Here is a 19,037-nt window from a genome sequence, read left to right as displayed (position 1 = left end):
GGCCCCAAATTAAGGAGTATCTGAAGTTTTAAGTGCGAGATATAAATGCTTCTCTTTATCCGTTATCTAGGGGGCTGGCAAAGAATGGAATAATAGACTAGGTGGAAACTCATTCCTTCAAATTGATGCTTCATTTTTATAAGAGAAAAAAAAATATCTGTCTACTGCCTCAAGTTTTTCATTAATTTGGTGGGTCTTTCCAAACCATGAGTCACCACTGTGGGGAACAGCTCATACCTTTTTTTATCCTGTCTGAGACAGGGAATACGTCGGGTGGGTGGTTTTGAAAGTCCCCAATAATGGCTGTTTTATAGCGAGTGGCCCACTGCTGTTCAAACCTCACAGCTTCTCTTCTCCCCAGGCATGACGGAGATGGTGCGTAAAATTACTCTGAGCAGAGCCGTGAGAATCATGCAGAATCTCTTTCCTGAGGAGTACAACTTCTACCCTCGCTCATGGATTCTGCCTGACGAGTTCCAGCTCTTTGTGGCTCAGGTAGATGGCGCTCTGTCCCCACGACCCTTGAATTATGTCATGTTTGCAATTGTGTCCCGGGAGCTGGGTCCTGGGTCCTGTGTGCTGGGAGCTGGGGCGGGGGGTCCCCAGGAAGCTGCGACTAGCCGTGGGGGTGTCACAGCAGTACACAGTGGGTGTCGGCAGCAATCAAGGAGCTCGGAGAGTTGAACGGGCAGGGTGACAGGTAGGTAAACTGAAGAAGTGGGTCTTGACCTGAGGAGACTGGCCTGAGGCAGATATTGGGAGCCGGGTCTTGGAGTCAGTGTTTGGAAAGCCAAGAAGCCAGAGCTGGAGCAGGTGGCTGAGACCACAAGCAGATCGGGACCGGGTGAATCTGGAGCGTGGTCTCCCCAGCATCCTGTAGTATGAAATGTGGGAGGTCAGACTCTGTTTCAAGGCTAGGGAAGTAGGTCTGACACACTGGGGGGTTATGGGAGGGGACCCTTTAAGTGTTCTCTGCTTTAAATCTGCTCCAGTGTCAATTTTCAAATCACCCATTCCATATCAAAGCAAAATGTTTGGGCACAAAATACTTTGCAGCCTTCACCACTGATTGTGAAAGAGTACCAGTAGGGAAGCTGAATTCAAGATCGCCATTTTTCATTTAGGACCATTTCAAAGCCTTTGCCAGTGGGTCCCAAGGTCCATACATACCTCTGAGAGTAACTATGCGACAGATGCCTATCTCATCGTGATAAGGCTGATACCATTTATTGGTCCTACCGTGTGCTCCAGGCATTGTGCCAGAAGGTTACCATTATTTCTTTTTTTTTTTTTAATGTTTATTTATTTTTGAGACAGAGAGAGACAGAGCATGAACGGGGGAGGGGCAGAGAGAGAGGGAGACACAGAATCGGAAGCAGGCTCCAGGCTCTGAGCCATCAGCCCAGAGCCCGACACGGGGCTCGAACTCACGAACCGTGAGATCGCGACCTGAGCTTAAGTTGGACGCTCAACCGACTGAGCCACCCAGGCGCCCCACCATTATTTCTTTTAATCCTCATGGTGATCTTGGGAAGTTGGTTGTATTCTTAATCCCATTTTGTGGATAAGGAAGCTGAGGCTTTGATAGGCAAAGTGACCTGCTGGAGACAGGGATTTAAACCTAGAGCTGATTTCAAGGCCTATGTTTTTTATAATCTATTTTATTGCCTACATGTTGTTTTGGTTTTAATATTAAATCATAAAGCTTGTAATAAAATTATGATTTCGTAAGCACAAAAAAAGTTTGAAGTGGTAATTTTTGAAAGGAAGCTGTCTATGGGATGTTCGTCACATGGGTTTACACATTTCTTAAAATTCATCCAGTTATTAACTTAAAACGAGTACATTTTATTGCTTGTAAATTATGCTTCCATAAAGTTAATTAAAAAAAAAATAAATGCTCAGCTATTCCCCATACTCACCCCTCAATTTCCCACTTCCGTGGCTGTGTTCACGTTTTTGTCCCTGTGTGGAATATGTGTCTGTCCCATTTCTACAACTCTGTGTTTAACTATTCTTTGAGTTAAAAACATTTTTTAAAATGTTTATTCATTTTTGAGAGACAGAGAGAGAGTGCAAGCGGGGGAGGGGCAGAGAGAGAGAGAGGGAGCCATAGAATCCAAAGCAGGCTCCAGACTCCAAGCTGTCAGCACAGAGCCTGAAGCAGGGCTTGAATTCAAGAGCCGTGAGATCATGACCTGAGCCGAAGTCCAACACTTAACCGACTAAGCCACCCAGGCGCCCCTATTCTGTGAATTTAAATGAGATACCTGCCAACTGTGCTTTCAAAATCAGATACTTTTCCATCAACCCCCAAAATTCCTCTGTGCCTCTTTGCAATCCATTCCCTCAACTCTTCCAGCCCAGGCAGCCGCTGATCTGCATTCTCATTATAGATTAATTTTGCGTGTTCAAGAAATCATATATGATATATATACTTCTTTGAGTCTTTTTGTTTCTTTCAGAATTATGTTTTTGAGATTCACCCATGTTTGTTGTGTATATCAGCAGTTTGTATTTTTATTGGCAAGTAGTACTCCATTGTATCAATATACCACAATTTGCTTATCCAACCACCAATTGAGGGGGCATTTGGGTTATTTCCAGTTTGGGATTTTATATTAAAACCACCATGATTGATCACATACAAATCATTTTGTGGATGTATATTTTCATTTCTCTTGGGTTGTACCTAACGAGTGGAATTTCTGGATCATATGGTATCTGTATGTGTGACTTACAAGAACTTGCCAAAGTGTTTTCCAAAGTGGTTGTACACCCTCACCAGCAGTGTGTGAGAGTTCTGTCATTGGCAAGACTTGGTACTGTTAGTCTTTTGAATTTTAGACATTCTTGGAGACGTGTAGTTGTATCTCTTTATGGTTTTAATTTACACCTCCCTGGGGCGCCTGGGTGGCTCGGTCTGTTAAGCGTCCGACTTCGGCTCAGGTCATGATCTCACGGTCTGTGAGTTCGAGCCCCACATCGGGCTCTGTGCTGACAGCTCGGAGCCTGGAGCCTGTTTCAGATTCTGTGTCTCCCTCTCTCTCTGCCCCTCCTCTGTTCATGCTCTGTCTCTCTCTGTCTCAAAAATAAATAAACGTTAAAAAAAAATTTTTACACCTCCCTGATGACCAGACGTTGAGCATCTTTCACATGCTTTGTGGTCATTTGAGTATCTTCTTTTGTTAAGTGTACATTTAAAATTTTGCTTATTTCTATGGGCATTTTATTTTTAAGTTGTGGTTCTTTATATATTCTGTGTACAAGTCTTTCCTATGTCTATTGTGAATATTTTCTCCCTTTTAACTTTTCAAAACCTTAACCTCAAATTTTCATGTTTTAACTCTGTCTTTTGAAGAGCACAAGTTTTTAATCTGGGTGAAGTTGAACTTAAAATTTTTTTCTTTTATCGTTTCCGCTTCTGTGTGATCTCTAAGGCATCTTTGCCCAACTAAATGTTGGGAAGATTTTATACTTTGTTTTTTTTCCAGAAGTGTGTTAGTTTTAGGGTTTACACTTAGATTTATGATTCATTTCAACTCAGTTTCTATATATGGCACAAGATCAGTGTTGAAAGTTTCCTTTCTTCCATAGGGATATTCAGTTTTTCCAGTGCCTTTTGCTGCACTGATGATTGTTTCCCTCACTGAATTACCTTGGCAACCTTGTTGAAAACCAGTTGACCGTCTGTGTTTGGTCTGTTTCTGGAGTCTGTTTTCTGCCTCTCATCTGTATGTTTGCTCTTATGCTGATACCACGCTTTATCTTGGTTACTATAGCAGTAGAGTATATTGGGTAGTGCAAGTCTTCCCACTTCGTGTATCTTCACGATTGTTTTGGTTACTGCAGGACCATTGCATGTCCACCTCACTTTTGTAACCAGTTTGCCCATTTCTACACCAGGCTTTGATTGTGATTGCTTTGATTGTGATTGCACGGTCTCTACAGATAGGTTTGGAAGCCGTGGACATCTTAACAGTGTCAACTCATCTAATCCTTGACTTTTATCTGTATTTATGTCTTCCTTAATTTATCTCAGCAGTGTTTTTATAGTTTTCAGTACAGGCCTTGCACATATTTTGATAACTTTATCCCTAAGAATGTTTTTTTTGATGCTATTATAAATGGTATTTTTTTGAATTTCATTTTTCTATTGTTTGTTGCTAGTATATAGATACCCAGTTGACTTTTTAATTTTGAACTTGTATCATATGACCTTGCTCAATTCCCTTATTAGTTCTACAAGTTCTTTTTTTTTGTAGATTTGTTTGGATTTTCTATGTATACAATTAATTCACTGGTGAATTAATATTTTTTGTTTCCTCCCTTCTAAATCTTATATGCCTTTTATTTCTTTATTTATTTTTCTTATTATACTGCACTGGGCTAGGATCTCCAGTACATCACTGAATTAGAAGTAATTAGAGTGGACTTTTTTGCCTTGTTCCCAATCTTAGGGGGAAAACATACAGCTTTTCACTGTTACATGTGATATTAGCTATATGTTGTTCGTAGAAGCCCTTTATCAGGTTGAGGAATGTGTCTTTTATAGTTTGCAGAAGTTTTTCATCATGAATGGGTGCTTAATGTTGTCAAATGCTTTTCTGTATCTATTAAGATGATTGATTTTTCTCTTTATTTTGGTAATATGATGAGCCACCAATTCACATTAAAAAAATTTTTTTTAATGTTTATATTTATTTTTGAGACAGAGACAGAGCATGAGTGGGGGAGGGGCAGAGAGAGAGGGAGACAGAACCCAAAGCAGACTCTGTGCTGTCAGCACAGAGCCTGACGTGGGGCTCAAACTCACAAAACTGACCTGAGCCGAAATCAAGAGTCAGATGCTTAACCGATTGAGCCACCCAGGCACCCCAGGCAATCCTCATTAAATGAGTTGGTAAATATTTCTTCCTTTACTGTTTTGAAAATTTTGTATAAGATTGGTATTATTTCTTTCTTAAATGCTTGGTAGAATACACCATTGAAAGTATTTGGGCATGGAGCTTTCTTTCTGGAAACATTTTAAATTATGAATTAATTTTTTAATACATATAGGTAACTTGTTTCTTTCAAGGAATTAGTCCATTTTATCTAATATGTCAAATTTATTGACAAAAGTTTTGAAAAATAGTATTCCTTATTTTTTAATGTCTGTGAGATATGTGGTGATCTCGCCCGTTCATTGTCCATATTGGTAATTTGTGTTTTCTTTTTCTTTCTCCCTTCCCTTCCCTTCCCTCCCCTCCCCTCCCCTCCCCTTTTCTTATTTTCTTTCTTTCTTTTCATATCAGCCTAGCTAAAGTTTTATTAATTTTGTTGATCTTTTCAAAGAACCAACTTGTGATTTCATTATTTTTCTCTATTGTTTGTCCATTTTCTATATCATTGATTTCTACTTTTTTTGGATTTACTTTTCTTTAACTTTTTATTTATTTTTATTTATTTATTTTATAAATGTTTTATTTATTTTTGAGAGCACAAGTGGGGGAGGGACAGAGAGAGGGGGACAGAGGATCCGAAACAGGCTCTTCACTGACAGGCTGACAGCAGTGAGCCTGATGTGGGACTCAAACTCACGAGCCGTGAGATCATGACCTGAGCCAAAACCAAGAGTTGGACACTCAACCGACTGAGCCACCCAGGTGCCCCGCTCCCCCTCTATCTTTTAAGGAGGAACTTAAGTTCCCTGATTTTTGTTTTTAAGTTTATTTATTTCGAGAGAGAGAGGGGGACAGAGGATCCAAAGCAGGTTCCATGCTGACAGCAGAGAGCCTGATGCACGGCTCAAACTTGTGAGCTGTGAGATCATGACCCGAGCCAAAGTTGGATGTTCAACCCACTGAGCCATTCAGGTGCCCCTAAGTTTACTGATTTTTAAAGCATTTTATTTATTTACTTATTTATTTATTTATTTAAGTAGGCTCCACGCTGAGTGTGGAGCCCAGTGCGAGGCTTGAACTCACAACCCTGAGATCAAGACTTGAGCTGAGATCAAGAGTCAGATGCTTAACTGACTGAGTCACCCAGGTGCCCCAAGTTCATTGATTTTTAAACATTAAATCAGTAAATTTCTCTCTAAGCACCGCTTTAGATATATTTCAGAAATTTTTGTATATCACATTTTCATTACCATTTAGTTAAAAATGTTGTCTAATGCCCCTTGAGATTTCTTTAACCTGTGGATTATTTAGAAATGGGTTGTTTAATTTATAAATAATTTTGGAATTGTCCAAGTATCCTTTGTCACTGATTTCGAATTTAATTTTGTTGACATCAGAGAATATATTCAGTATTATCTTTGTGCCTTTAAACTTATTGAAAGTTGTCTTATGGCCCATATATTATTTATCTTGATGAATATTTCATATGTACTTGAAAATAATATGTATTCTGGAGGTGTTGGTGCTAAGTCAAATTGGTACTTGGTACTGTTCATATATTCCTTACTAATTTACCACCTACTTATTCAGTCAGTTACTGAGAGGGTATGCTGAAATTTCCAAATCTCATTGTGGATTGCCTATTTTTCCTTTCAGTTATGTCCATTTTGTTTCATGTAGTTTGAAGTGGTTGTTAGCTTGATGATTTGACTTCATTTGAAGGTAACTTTTCTTGTCCTGAAATCTAGTCTTTCTGGTATTCATATAGCACCTCCTGGCTTAGTATTTGCATGGTATATCATTTTACTATTCTTTTACTTTTATCTATTTGCATTTTTAAAGATTGCTTCTTGTTGACTTCATATAGTTGGGTTATGGTCTTTTATCCAGTTTGATAATCTCTGCCTTTTAATTGGTGTGCTTGGCCCACTTACATTTAATGTACATTTACAATCAATATTGTTGGACTCAAGTATACTATCTTACAATTTCTTTATGGTTTATCCTATGTATTTGGATTAATTGAGCATTTTTGTTTGTTTGTTTACTTGTTTTTGAGAAAGAGAGAGAGAGGGAAAGAGAGAATCACCCGCAGGCTCCACACTGTCAGCACAGAGCCTGACATGTGGCTCAAACCCAAGAATTGTGAGATCATGACTTGAGCCCAAATCAAGAATCAGATTCTTAACCGATTGAGACACCCAGGCGCCCCTAACTGATCATTTTTAGTGTTTTATTTTATCTCCTCTTTAGGTTTACTAGCCATGCTTCTTTTAAAAATGTTTTAGTTTTTGTCTTAGCCTTAGAATCTAGGGTTTACAATGCATCTTTAACTTATCACATTTACCTTTAAGTGTTACATACTTCAAGTAAAATATATGTTGCTTCACAACAGTATACCTCTATTTCCATCTTTATACTTTATGGTGTTATATATTATATTTCTGTGTTATAAACCCCACAATACATCATTATTATTTTTGCTTTGAAGAGTCAATTATCTTATATAAAGAAGCTGAAAAATGAGTTTATTTGTCTTGTATGCTCACCTATATATACATCATTATTATTTTTGCTTTGAAGAGTCAATTATCTTATATAAAGAAGCTGAAAAATGAGTTTATTTGTCTTGTATGCTCACCTATATATTTACATTTCCAGCACTCTCCATTCCTTTGAGTAGTTTTTGGATTCCATCTGGGAATTATTTTCCTTCAACTTGAAGAATTTTTTTAAACATATTTTTTATGGTACAGATCTGCTGTTCTCCCAGCTTTTGTTTGAAAATGTCTTTATTTTACCTTCAGTTTTGAAGCTGTTTTGAAATAATTTTAGACTTATAAGAAAATAGCAAAAATAGTATGCAGAAAGAGTTCCCATATTCCCTTCATTTAGCTTTCCCTGATAACATCTTATACAATTACTGAAACTGGGAAATTAACATTGATGTAATATTACTTAATAATCTACGTGGCTTGGGGCACCAAGGTGGCTCAGTCGGTTAAGTGTCCAACTCCTGATTTCCCCTCAGGTCATGATCTCACGGTTCATGAGATGGAGCCTGCATTAGGCTCTGTACTGACAGTGTGGAGCCTGGTTGGGATTCTTTCCCCCTCTGTCTGTCTCTACCACTCTGTCTCTCTCAAAATAAATAAATAAACATTAAAAAATAATCTACTCACCTTATTTGCATTTTTCTATTGTCTTGCTAATGTCTTTTTTTCCTGGGACAGGATCCACTCCATGTTCACTCATTGCATTTAGTTGTCATATCTCCTTAGTCTCCTGTAAGCTGTAACAGTTCTTCAATCTATCTTTGTCTTTCATGACCTGACTCTTGTGAAAAGTACTGGTCAGTTTATTTTTTTAGAATGTCCCTCAATTTGTTACAAAGCTGTAACCATCAAGACAGCATGGTACTGGCACAAAAACAGACACTTAGATCAATTGAACAGAATAGAGAACCCAGAAATGGACCCACAAATGTATGGCCAACTAATCTTTGACAAAGCAGGAAAGAATATCCAGTAGAATAAAGACAGTCTCCTCAGCAAACGGTGTTGGGAAAACTGGACATCAACATACAGAAGAATGAACCTGGACCACTTTCTTACACCATACACAAAAATAAACTCAAAATGGATAAAAGACCTAAATGTAAGACAGGAAGCCATCAAAAGCCTCTTTGACCTTGGCCACAGCAACTTCTTACTCAACATGTCTCTGGAGGCAAGGGAAATTATTGGGACCTCATCAAGATAAAAAGCTTCTGCACAGTGAAGGAAATAATCAGCAAAACTAAAAGGCAACCAACAGAATGGGAGAAGGTGTTTGCAAATGACATATCAGATTAAGGGTTAGTATCCAAAATCTATAAAGAACTTATCAAACTTAACACCCAAAAACAAATAATCCAGTGAAGAAATGGGCAAAAGACATGAATAGACACTTTTCCAAAGAAGACATCCAGATGGCTAACAGACACATGAAAAAATGCTCAACATCACTCATCATCAGTGAAATACAAATCAAAACCACAATGAGATATCACCTCATACCAGTCAGAATGGCTAAAATTAACAACTCAGGCAACAACAGATGTTAGTGAGGATACGGAGAAAGAGGAACTCTTTTGCACTGCTGGTGGGAATGCAAACTGGTGCAGCCACTCTGGAAAACAGAATGGAGGTTCCTCAAGAAACTAAACATAGAACTACCCTACTACCCAGCAATTGCACTACTAAGTATTTATCCAAAGGATACAGGTGTGCTGTTAAGGGACACATGCACCCCAATGTTTATAGCAGTGCTATCGACAATAGCCAAAGTATGGAAAGAGCCCAAATGTCCATTGATGGATGAATGGATAAAGAAGATGTGGTATATATATATATACATATATATATATATATATGTATATATGTATATATATATGTGTATATGTGTGTGTATATATATATATATATATATATATATATATATATATATATACAGTAGAGTATTACTCAGCAATCAAAAATGAAATCTTGCCATTTGCAACAATGTGGATGGAACTAGAGTGTATTATGCCAAGTGAAATTAGCCGGTCAGAGAAAGACAAATATCATATAACTTCACTCATATGTGGAATTTAAGATACAAAACATATGAACATAAGGGAAGGGAAGCAAAAATAATATAAAAACAGGGAGGGGCACAAAATATAAGAGACTTTTAAATATAGCGAACACATTGAGGGTTGCTGGAGGAGTTGTGGATGAGGAGATGGCTAATGGGCAAGGGCATTGAGGAAGACACTTGCTGGGATGAGCACTGGGTATTATACAGAGGATGAATCGCTGGAATCTACTCCTGAAATCATTATTGCACTATGTGCTAACTAACTTGGATGTAAAGTAAAAAAAAACAAAACAGAATGTTCCTCAATTTGGTTTTGTCTGATTTTTCTCATGATTAGATTACGATTACACATTTTTTTTATACGAATACCACAAAATGATGTTGTGACCTTCTTAGTGCAGCATATCAGGAGATACATAATGTCAAGATGTCTTATTTCTGGTGATGTTAAATTTAATCACTTAGTTGAGGTAGTTTCTGTTAGGTTTCTCCACTAAAAAGTTGCTGTTTTCCCTTTGTAAGGTTAAGTATTTTGTGGGGAGATATTTTGGGACTATGTAGCTAGTCTATTTGTCTCATACTTTAAAAAAAAAAAGCTTTAATTCAGATATAATTAAAGTACAATAAACTACAAATATTTAAAGTTTGCAGTTTGATAGGCTTTGATATATGAAAAAACCCACAAAACCGTCACCACGATCAAAATCATGAATATATCCATCACCCCAGAACATTTCCTCATGTCCTTTGTAATCTTTCCTTTCTTCCTCTCCTTGCCCTCTGCCTCGCATCACCAGGCAACCATAGATCTGCTTTCTATCAAGACTAGTTCGCACTTTCTAGAATTTTATATAAGTGGAATAATGTAGCAGTACTCTTATTTTTTCCTTAAAAAAATTTTTTTTCTGGCTTCTTTCACTCTACAGAATTATTTTGAGATTCATCCATACTGTAGTATTCATCAATAAAAATTCATTTATTTTTATTATTGAGGAGTAATTCTATTTAATGTATAAACCAAAGTTTGTTTATACCTTCAGCTGCTGCTGGATATTTGGATTGATTCCTGTTTTGAACTATTACAAATAAAGATGCTATAAATATCCGTGTCTGAGTCTCTGTATGGACATATGATTCCATTTCTCTTGAGTAAATGCTTAAGAATGGAGTGTCTGGATCATATAGCAGATGTATATTTGATATCAAGGAAAATACCAATTGTTTTCCAAAGTGGTTGTGCCATTTTATATTCCCATCAGCCATGTGTGAGCATTTTAGTTCTTCCACATCCTTGCCATTAGTTGGTAATAGTCTTTTCAATTTTAGCAATTCTAATAGATGTGTAGCCTTTTCTTGTTGGCTTTATATTTGGGTTTCTCTAGTTATTAATGATGTTGAACATCTTTTCCTGTGCTTTATCATACAAATACATTCTTTAATGAAATATTTATTTATATCTTGGGTCCATTTTTAAAAATTGAATTGTTTATTATTGAGTGTTGAGAGTTCTTTATGTATTTTGAATATAGGTATTTATCAGCTATATCAATTGCAAATATTTTCTTCCATTCTGTGCATTGTCTCTTCATTGTCTTAACAGTATATTTTGAAGATCAAATTTTCATTCTGGTGAAGTCCAATTTATCAGTTTGTTCTTTCATGGATCCTGTTTTGGTGTTATGTAAGAATCTTTACCTAACTCAAACTCTCAAAGATGTTCTATGCTTTTGTCTAGAAATTTTGTAGTTTTAAGTTTAGGTCTATGATTCATTTGACTTAATTTTTGAATATGCTGTGAGGTATGGATTGAAGTTCACTTTTTTGGGGGGCGCCTGGTGGCGCAGTCGGTTAAGCGTCCGACTTCAGCCAGGTCACCATCTCGCGGTCTGTGAGTTCGAGCCCCGCATCGGGCTCTGGGCTGATGGCTCAGAGCCTGGAGCCTGTTTCCGATTCTGTGTCTCCCTCTCTCTGTGACCCTCCCCCGTTCATGCTCTGTCTCTCTCTGTCCCAAAAATAAATAAACGTTGAAAAAAAAATTTGAAGTTCACTTTTTATGGACATGGATATCCAGTTGTTTCAGAAACATTTGATGAGAATACTAACCTTTCTCTCCCAAATTGCCTTTGCCTTTATGTTGAAAATAGTTGCTCAAGTATATGTGGATGTGTTTCTGAATTCTCTATTCTATGCCATTCATATATTTGTTTATTTTTATGCTAATATCTCACTGTCTTGGTTACTATAGTTTTGTAATAAGTCTTGAAACAAGTAACATAGGTCCTTCAGCTTTGTGCACTTTTTTCAAAGTTGTCTAGGTTATTATAGTGTTTTGATCTGCCATAAGAATTTATTTTATTTTATTTTTTTAATTCAAGCTTATTTTTTAAAAAATGTTTATTATTTTTGAGAGAGAGAGAGAGAAAGTGAGCACACGCTGGGGAGGGACAGAGAGCAAGAGGGAGACAGAGGATCTGAAGCGGGCTCAGCACTGACAGCAGAGAGCCCAATGTGGGGCTCAAACTCACAAATTGTGAAATCATGACCTGAGCCAAAGACAGACGCCTAGCTGACTGAGCCACCCAAGTGCCCCGTATCTGCCATATGAATTTTAGAATCAACTTATCAATCTACAAAAAAGCCTGCTGGGATTTTGATTAGGATTGCATTGAATCTACATTTTACTTTAGGTAGAATCAACATCTTAACAACATTGAGTCTTCTGACCCATGAACATGATATATCTCTCCTTTTATTTAGGTCTTTAATTTCTTTGGGCAATGTCTTAGTTTTTAGTGCCTATGTCTTTCACATTTTTTGAAGTTTATTCCTACGTATTTCAAATTTTTGATGCATTGACAATGTTGTATTTTTAAACTTCAATTTCTAGTTGTTTATTGTGAGTATGTACAAATACAGTTGACTTTTATATATTGATCTTGTATCCTGCAATCTTGCTAAACACAGTAGTTTTCAGTAGTTTATTTTGTAGATTCCATTGGATTTCCTGGATAGACTATCATGTCTTCATGATTTCTTACTTTCCAGTCATTTCTTTTTCTTACCTTATTGCACTGGCTAAAAGTCCCATAAAATGTTAAATAGAAGTGGTGAGAGTAGACGTCCTAGACTTGTTCTTGATCTTAAGGGATAAGCCTTTAGTTTTTCATCATTAAGTATGGGTTAGTTATAGACTTCTTGTAGATGACCTTTATTAGATTGATGAAGTTTCCTTCTGTTCCTTGTTTCCATGGATTTTGTTTTGTTTTTAATTAGAAATGTGTGTTGGATTTTTTTACATAATCTTCTTGAGTCTATTGAGATGATCATATGGATTTTCTTTTTTAGTTTATTGATATGATGAATAATATTGATTGATTTTTAAATATTAAATAAACCTTGCATTTCTAAGATAAATCCAACTAGGTAATGATATATTATCCTCTTTATATATTGTTGGATTTGATTTTATAATATCTTGTTTAAAATGTTTGCATCTATATTCATGAGGGATACTGTTCTGCAGTTTTCTTTTTTTGCAATGTCTTTGCCTGGTTTGTTATTAGGGTGATGCTGGTCACATAGAATGAGTCGGAAGTATTCTCTCCTCTTAAATTTTCTGAAAGAGTTTGTGTGGAATTGGCATTATGTCTTTATTAAATTTTTGGTAAAACTCACCAGTGAAGTCATGTGGACTTGATGTTTCTTTATGGGAACGTTTTAATTAAAATTTCCATTTCTATAACAGATACAGGTTATTTATGTTTTCTATTTCTTCTTGAATGAGCATTGGTAGTTTGTATCTTTCAATGAATTTGTCTTTTTTTGCATTCCTACAAATGTTCTTGAACTTTGTTATGAGATTCAGTTAAGTTAACCTGTAAATAGATTTGGGTCTTGTTTTTAAGGTCTGTCAGACAGGACTGGAGCAGTGCTCAGTATAAACAAATTATTCCTTACTACTTAGGTGTACTTCACCCAGTGCACCCGTGAATCGTGGTGTTTTCTAGTCTGGCTGGTGAGAACAGACAGTATTCCAGGCTCTGTGTGTGCATCAGGCATTCCTACTTCTAATTCTTTTCGGTGCTTCTTTCCTTGGCCTCAGGTAGTTTCCTCATAATCGTGCACTGATTTGTACTTGGCTAAATACTGATGGGAGACCCTCCGTGGATGTCCAGAGTTCTCTCTTTGTGAAGAAGTCTCCTCTCCAGTAGTCTTTCCTGAGAACTCTAGCTACCTTACTCTCCCCTGACAATTCCATTCCCTCAGCTTGGGGAGTCTATTGGACTCCTGAGTCTATTGGAATCTCTCTCAAGGCAGTAACCTGGGGCAATCTTAGGACTCACATCATTTAATTTTTGTCTCTCAGGAATCATTGTTCTTTGTCGCCTGATGTCCAGTGCCTTCAAAACCATCGCTTCATGCATTCTGTCTAGTATTTGGTTGCTTCAGATGGAAAGGTAAACCCAGTTTCTATCAGTACATCTTGGCTGGAAATGGAAGTCCTCCGAATGATTGATTATGTGACAATAACAATAGCAATAGTTTTTTTTTTTTTTTTAACCGAGATTACCTCATTTAAAATTCTTCAGCAACCCTAACTGGGTTCTTCTATTATTCATAGGAGAGGAAACTGAGGCACAGAGAAGTTAGGTGATTTTGTCAGGGTAACACAGCTTGGATGACTAGCCCCAGAGTTAATACTTTTACTTTCTGTACTGTAATATGGGAGAATATTTGAATAGATGTGTGGATAAGGTATGGAACTATGCCAGAGAAAGGAGTAAAACTTGTCCAGGATGAGAAGGTTAGGGTAATCAGGGTAGAGGGCAGATGAGAGAGTGGGAGGCAGAAGGCTTCCTGTTGAGGTGACACCTGATTAGACTTTGAAATAACGAGCTTGCCTTGTAGACTAACCAAAGAAGAGCATTCCAGCTGAAACCAGTAGCTTGTGCATAGGTACACAGATGTGAAATAGTATGGCATATTGGAATGATAAGCAGATTGGTGTTATTGGAGTTTAAAAGAAGAGGGTTTGGCAGTAGATGAAGTGAGAGAAGCAGAGGCCAGGTCATGGAGGGTCTTGAATGCCAGGTTAACAGGAGGAAGCAATGAGAGGTTCAGGTAGGGGGTGGGGAAAAGTGTGGCCAGGTTATGGTGTTAGCAGAGTAAGCTTTGGTGGAGTATAGATGGGATTGGGGAGAGCGGAGCAGTGAGGCCTATGGGAAAGGATGCTCTGCTTGGCCGGATGACAGAGATGCTGAGGGTTGTATTGAAACACTGAGACAGGACTCATGCAGAGAAGGGCCAGACGTGCAGGATGTTTAGAAGGCGGAATCCACAGGACTCGGAGAGGGATCAGAGAGGGGGGGTTGAGGAAGAAGGCGGAACTGACGCTTTCAGGAATCTGGTGGGGGTGCCCTTTGCTAAGATGCTGAAGAGAAGGAGCAGGTTTAGTGGAGAAGATGGAAAACCGAACTAGTGCTTGTTATTTACCTGTTGACTTTCTGACTGTAGCTGTTCAGAGAGACTTGTGGGTAAAATGGGAGGTGGGTCAGGTGATCGACGGGGACTAAGTCCTGAACCATCAGAGCCCTTTTGATCAACGCTAAAAGTACTTAGGACAGGTTCCCTAACATAAAGGAGGATTTCTTTGTTTCTAAGATGGTATTCATCTAGAATCTGCTGACTCAGAGCCTGGCACATGCAAAATAAGACTCTGAAAACACTACTCTGGGCACTTGCTGGAAAGCCCAGCCCGTCTGGTAAGTCCCTTCCCCCAGCCTGGGTTCTCCATCTGTTAAGTGGGTAAATGATCCGAACCTCAGAGTGATTGTGCACATCCAGTGAGTATTGGATGATGAAATGCTTTATTAGCTGTAAGCCTGATTAAAAAAAACCACCACCACCACCACCACCACCACCACCAACATGTGGCATTCTTATTTTTAATATCTCCTTTGTTTTAATACAAAACAATGCATTCATATTAAGAATTCAAATAATACGGGAACGTGTAAAGTAAAAGGCGAAAAAGAAAATCCCCGCTCATTAGAGATTACTTGAACACTAGTGTGTATCCTTCCAGCTTTTTCCTATGTATGAACAGATAGACACCGCGTCACACACAGCTCTTTTTCTTTAAAGAAATGGGATTATCCTCTGCATTCTCTTCTTCAGTCTGCCATTTCCTCCACTGTGTTTTATACATCTTTCCATTTCACTGCTGCAAAGTACTCTGTTGTAGGCGTGCATGACTTTTACAATCGTTCCCCTATTGATGAACATATAGGTAGTTCTCCTGTTTCTTTGGTTCAACAAGTAATGCCATCAGGAGCACCTTCCTACGTAGGTACCTTTATACCCCCGTGCCAGCATTACCTCCAGACAGATACCTCAAAGTGGAATAGCTGTATTAAAAGATACGTGCATTTACATTTTGACAGGTAAAGCCAAACACGAGGCTTTATTAGAAATGGTGCACTTAATTATGAGAGTAAACAGTGTCTTGCCATTGCCTTGGAAGTGAGCTGTCAGAGGTGCTTGTGGGGTGCGTGCTTTGTGACTCCTACAACAGCAGGAGGATGTGTGAGTAGCTGAACAGCATTCTAAAACCTGACACTTGGTAGGTATTTGATTTGTCACATTAATTAGCATTCAATTTATTTCACTAAAGAACGGGGAAGATCCACATCGCTCCTATATTCCTTTGCAAAACTGGTACCCAAATATGATCAGCAGGTGGCACTAGCTGGAAGCAAGTAGGATTCTCCGTGGAAATTTTTGTGGCGAGGAGGACGCAGGCTCTCTTTCCCTCTTCAGCAGATGGCCAATAAAAAAATTCCTTGGAGTTTATTTTGCATATGGTCTTCCATCTGGGTATTTGAGAAAAGTACAGTTTTGTTATCAAAACAGTATTTATTATGGTGAAGGAGTTTGTATTTCGTAGCAGAAGAATTTTTCAGTGAATAAAGCCAAAAACCTGTTCAATAATGTTTTGCAGTTTCTTGGACAGAGTCAGTGAGCATGAGGTTCTTCCATTTTCCTCTCCAGTTACCAACCTCAGTTAGCTTTTATTGATTCAGCTCCTCGAGGCTGAATGAAGTGCATTATTTGCAAAAACCCCAGAGAACAATGTTCTCCACTGGGTGTAGGAACTAGGAGAATGTGGAGTTATAAGTGGGTCAGAGTCGAGGCAGGAACAACACCTTCAATGTGAAGTTTGTATTCCTTGTCCTGATTCTGCACTTAGCAAACCACCTTCTGCGGGCTTGATTACTCGCATCATTCTCCTGCATATCGATGACATGCTGATTTGGCTGGCTTGGGTCACCCAATGGCTTACCCAAAGGATGAAGTTTCTACACCTTCAACCTGCCTTCGGGAGCCCTGGCCCTCTCCACAGCCTCAGCTGGCACCATTTTCCACTCCTTTCTATGGCATATCCTTCCATATTCAGCTTTCTAGGTACCGCGGCCTCCCTTACTCTGCATTTTGTACATGCCTCTCCTGTCACCTAGAGCACTTGTCTTCATCCTCTGTGTCCCTCTCCCACCTACGATGCTGTTTTCTTTCACCTGACAAATGAGGCTCATTCTTCAGACCGCTGTTTTCTTTTACTTTTCCTATAAACCTACTCTGCCCCCCAAGTCAGGGGCATGTCCTTGACAGCACCTTGTTCTTCTCTCTTCCTGGCACTTATGTGTGCTCACTGTTTGGTAACTGCATGTTTCATAATCTTTCTTTCCTTCTCCAAGTCCCACAAGGGCAGCTAGTGATGGGATGGGTCTCACTCATCACTGTGTCCCTAGCACCTTTCACAGCACCTGGCACACAATAGGAACTCAAGTATATTTGCAAATTAATATGCAGATGCGCAGGTTTAAAAATTTTGTCTCTTGTGCGTTTAGCCATCAAAAGTTGGCTCTTCTGAGGTCAAGGGTATCAGTATGAGCTAGCCTGTCACTTTATAAGGGTGTGGGCTGGACTTGGGTCATGAGGAACTTGACCATCCAGTGAGACGGTGGTTGTTGTGCTGCCCTTTCCCTGATGATGCCCCAACCCCCACCCACACACGGAGCTCTGACACACATCTGCAGCAAGCTTGGAATGCCTTCTGTTTATTCAGCGTGGCTTCCACCGAGGCTGCGGCCGCGGCCTGGGGTTCTGGTGCATAACCAGTAAAGGACTGAAGACAGAAGTTAGGGGACTCCAGCTGTCAGAAGAAGGCAGATGATTCAGAGCTGCTGGCAGTGACTCTGTAGGAGCCATGGTCTCACCTCCCCATCTGCTTCAAGTTTCGTTTTCTTTGTTGCCAAAAATAGAACTTCACCTCCCGCTTAGATATATCATGCCTTTCTTGTGCCCCTTGCTTAACAGTTCAATTTGTTTACTGGAAAAATGATACCATCTGAAACCCAAGAGGCTGCTCCTCTCTGGAAAAGCATACCTAGGTCCTATTCATTAGGAAGTCCTTTTAAGTGGCCCACGTGACAACTGGCACCTTTGCAGTTTACCAAGTACACGACCTCTGCTATCCTCACTCAATCGGGGGAGGTGTCGTTGCCTCCAGTTTACAGATGAGGACATGGGGGTTCAGAATCGGAGGTCCCTGCTCATGGTTCTATGTGGCTCTGCAATGGCCAGTGCACTCAGATTTCTGGCGTGGTTCAGTGCAGACATTTCCTGAGACCTACTAAGTGCCGGGTGCTAGTGAAACAAACCAACTCACATACATCCTTGCCCTCGGCAGTCATTTAATGTGAAAGGAAGGGCTGGGCTGGAGTAGGTGGCCTGGGATTCAAGTTCTGGCTTTCTGTTTTCCCCAGTTCTACTGAGATGTAATTGACATGTAACATGGGTGAGTTTAAAACGTACAGCGTGATGATTTGTCATAGGGGTATGTTAGGAAATGATTGTCCCATAAGTATAAGGTTGGTTAATACATCCATCACCTGACATAACTACATTGTGTGTATGTGTGTGTGTGTGTGTGGTGAGAACATCTAAAATCTACTCTCTTAGCAACTTTTAAGTACACAATGCAGTATTGATAACTGTAATCACCATATCTGTGCATCAGAGGCCCCAGAACTTATGCATCTTATAACTGGAAGTTTGTGCACTTTGGCCACTACTCATTTCCCCCACCCCCCAGCCCCTGGCAACCACCATTCTACTCTCTGTTTCTACAACTTACACTTTTTTTTTTTTAAATATAGATTCCACACATAAGTGAGATCATACAGTGTTTGTCTTTCTCTGACTTATTTCACTCAGCATAACGCCCTCAAGGTCCATCCATGTAAATGGCAATATTTTCCTTCTTTTCTTATGGCTGAATATCATTCCACTTTATATATACACCACATTTTCTTTGTCCATTAGTCTGGTGATGGACCCCAAGTTTGTTTCCATGTGTTGGTTATTGTGAATAATGCTGCAACAAACATGGGTGTGCAAGTATCTCTCAGAGGTAATCATTTCATTTCTTTTGGATATATGCCTACAAGTGGGATTGCTGGTCGTTCTATT

General features: G+C 39.0%; 1 protein-coding gene across 8 annotated transcripts in view; it reads left to right on the top strand.

The window, feature by feature from the left end:
- The window catches only part of TTLL11 (tubulin tyrosine ligase like 11), a 240,147-nt gene that overhangs the window by 59,888 nt on the left and 161,222 nt on the right, over positions 1 to 19,037 (top strand). For 6 of the 8 annotated variants that reach the window (XM_086683916.1, XM_086683911.1, XM_086683910.1 and 3 more), the window contains exon 3: positions 362 to 495. The exons of the other annotated variants lie outside the window; for them this stretch is intronic. In XM_086683916.1, coding sequence (XP_086540042.1) covers positions 362 to 495 — 134 coding nt within the window. The remainder of the gene's footprint in view (positions 1 to 361; positions 496 to 19,037) is intronic. 8 annotated transcript variants of the gene reach the window in all.

The sequence above is a fragment of the Puma concolor genome, chromosome D4, assembly GCF_028749965.1.
Source record: "Puma concolor isolate L17-30 chromosome D4, mPumCon1.1.hap2, whole genome shotgun sequence".
Taxonomy (NCBI): Eukaryota; Metazoa; Chordata; class Mammalia; order Carnivora; family Felidae; genus Puma; species Puma concolor.
Note: the sequence above shows the minus strand (reverse complement) of the source record. Positions and strands in the feature narration are given on the sequence as shown.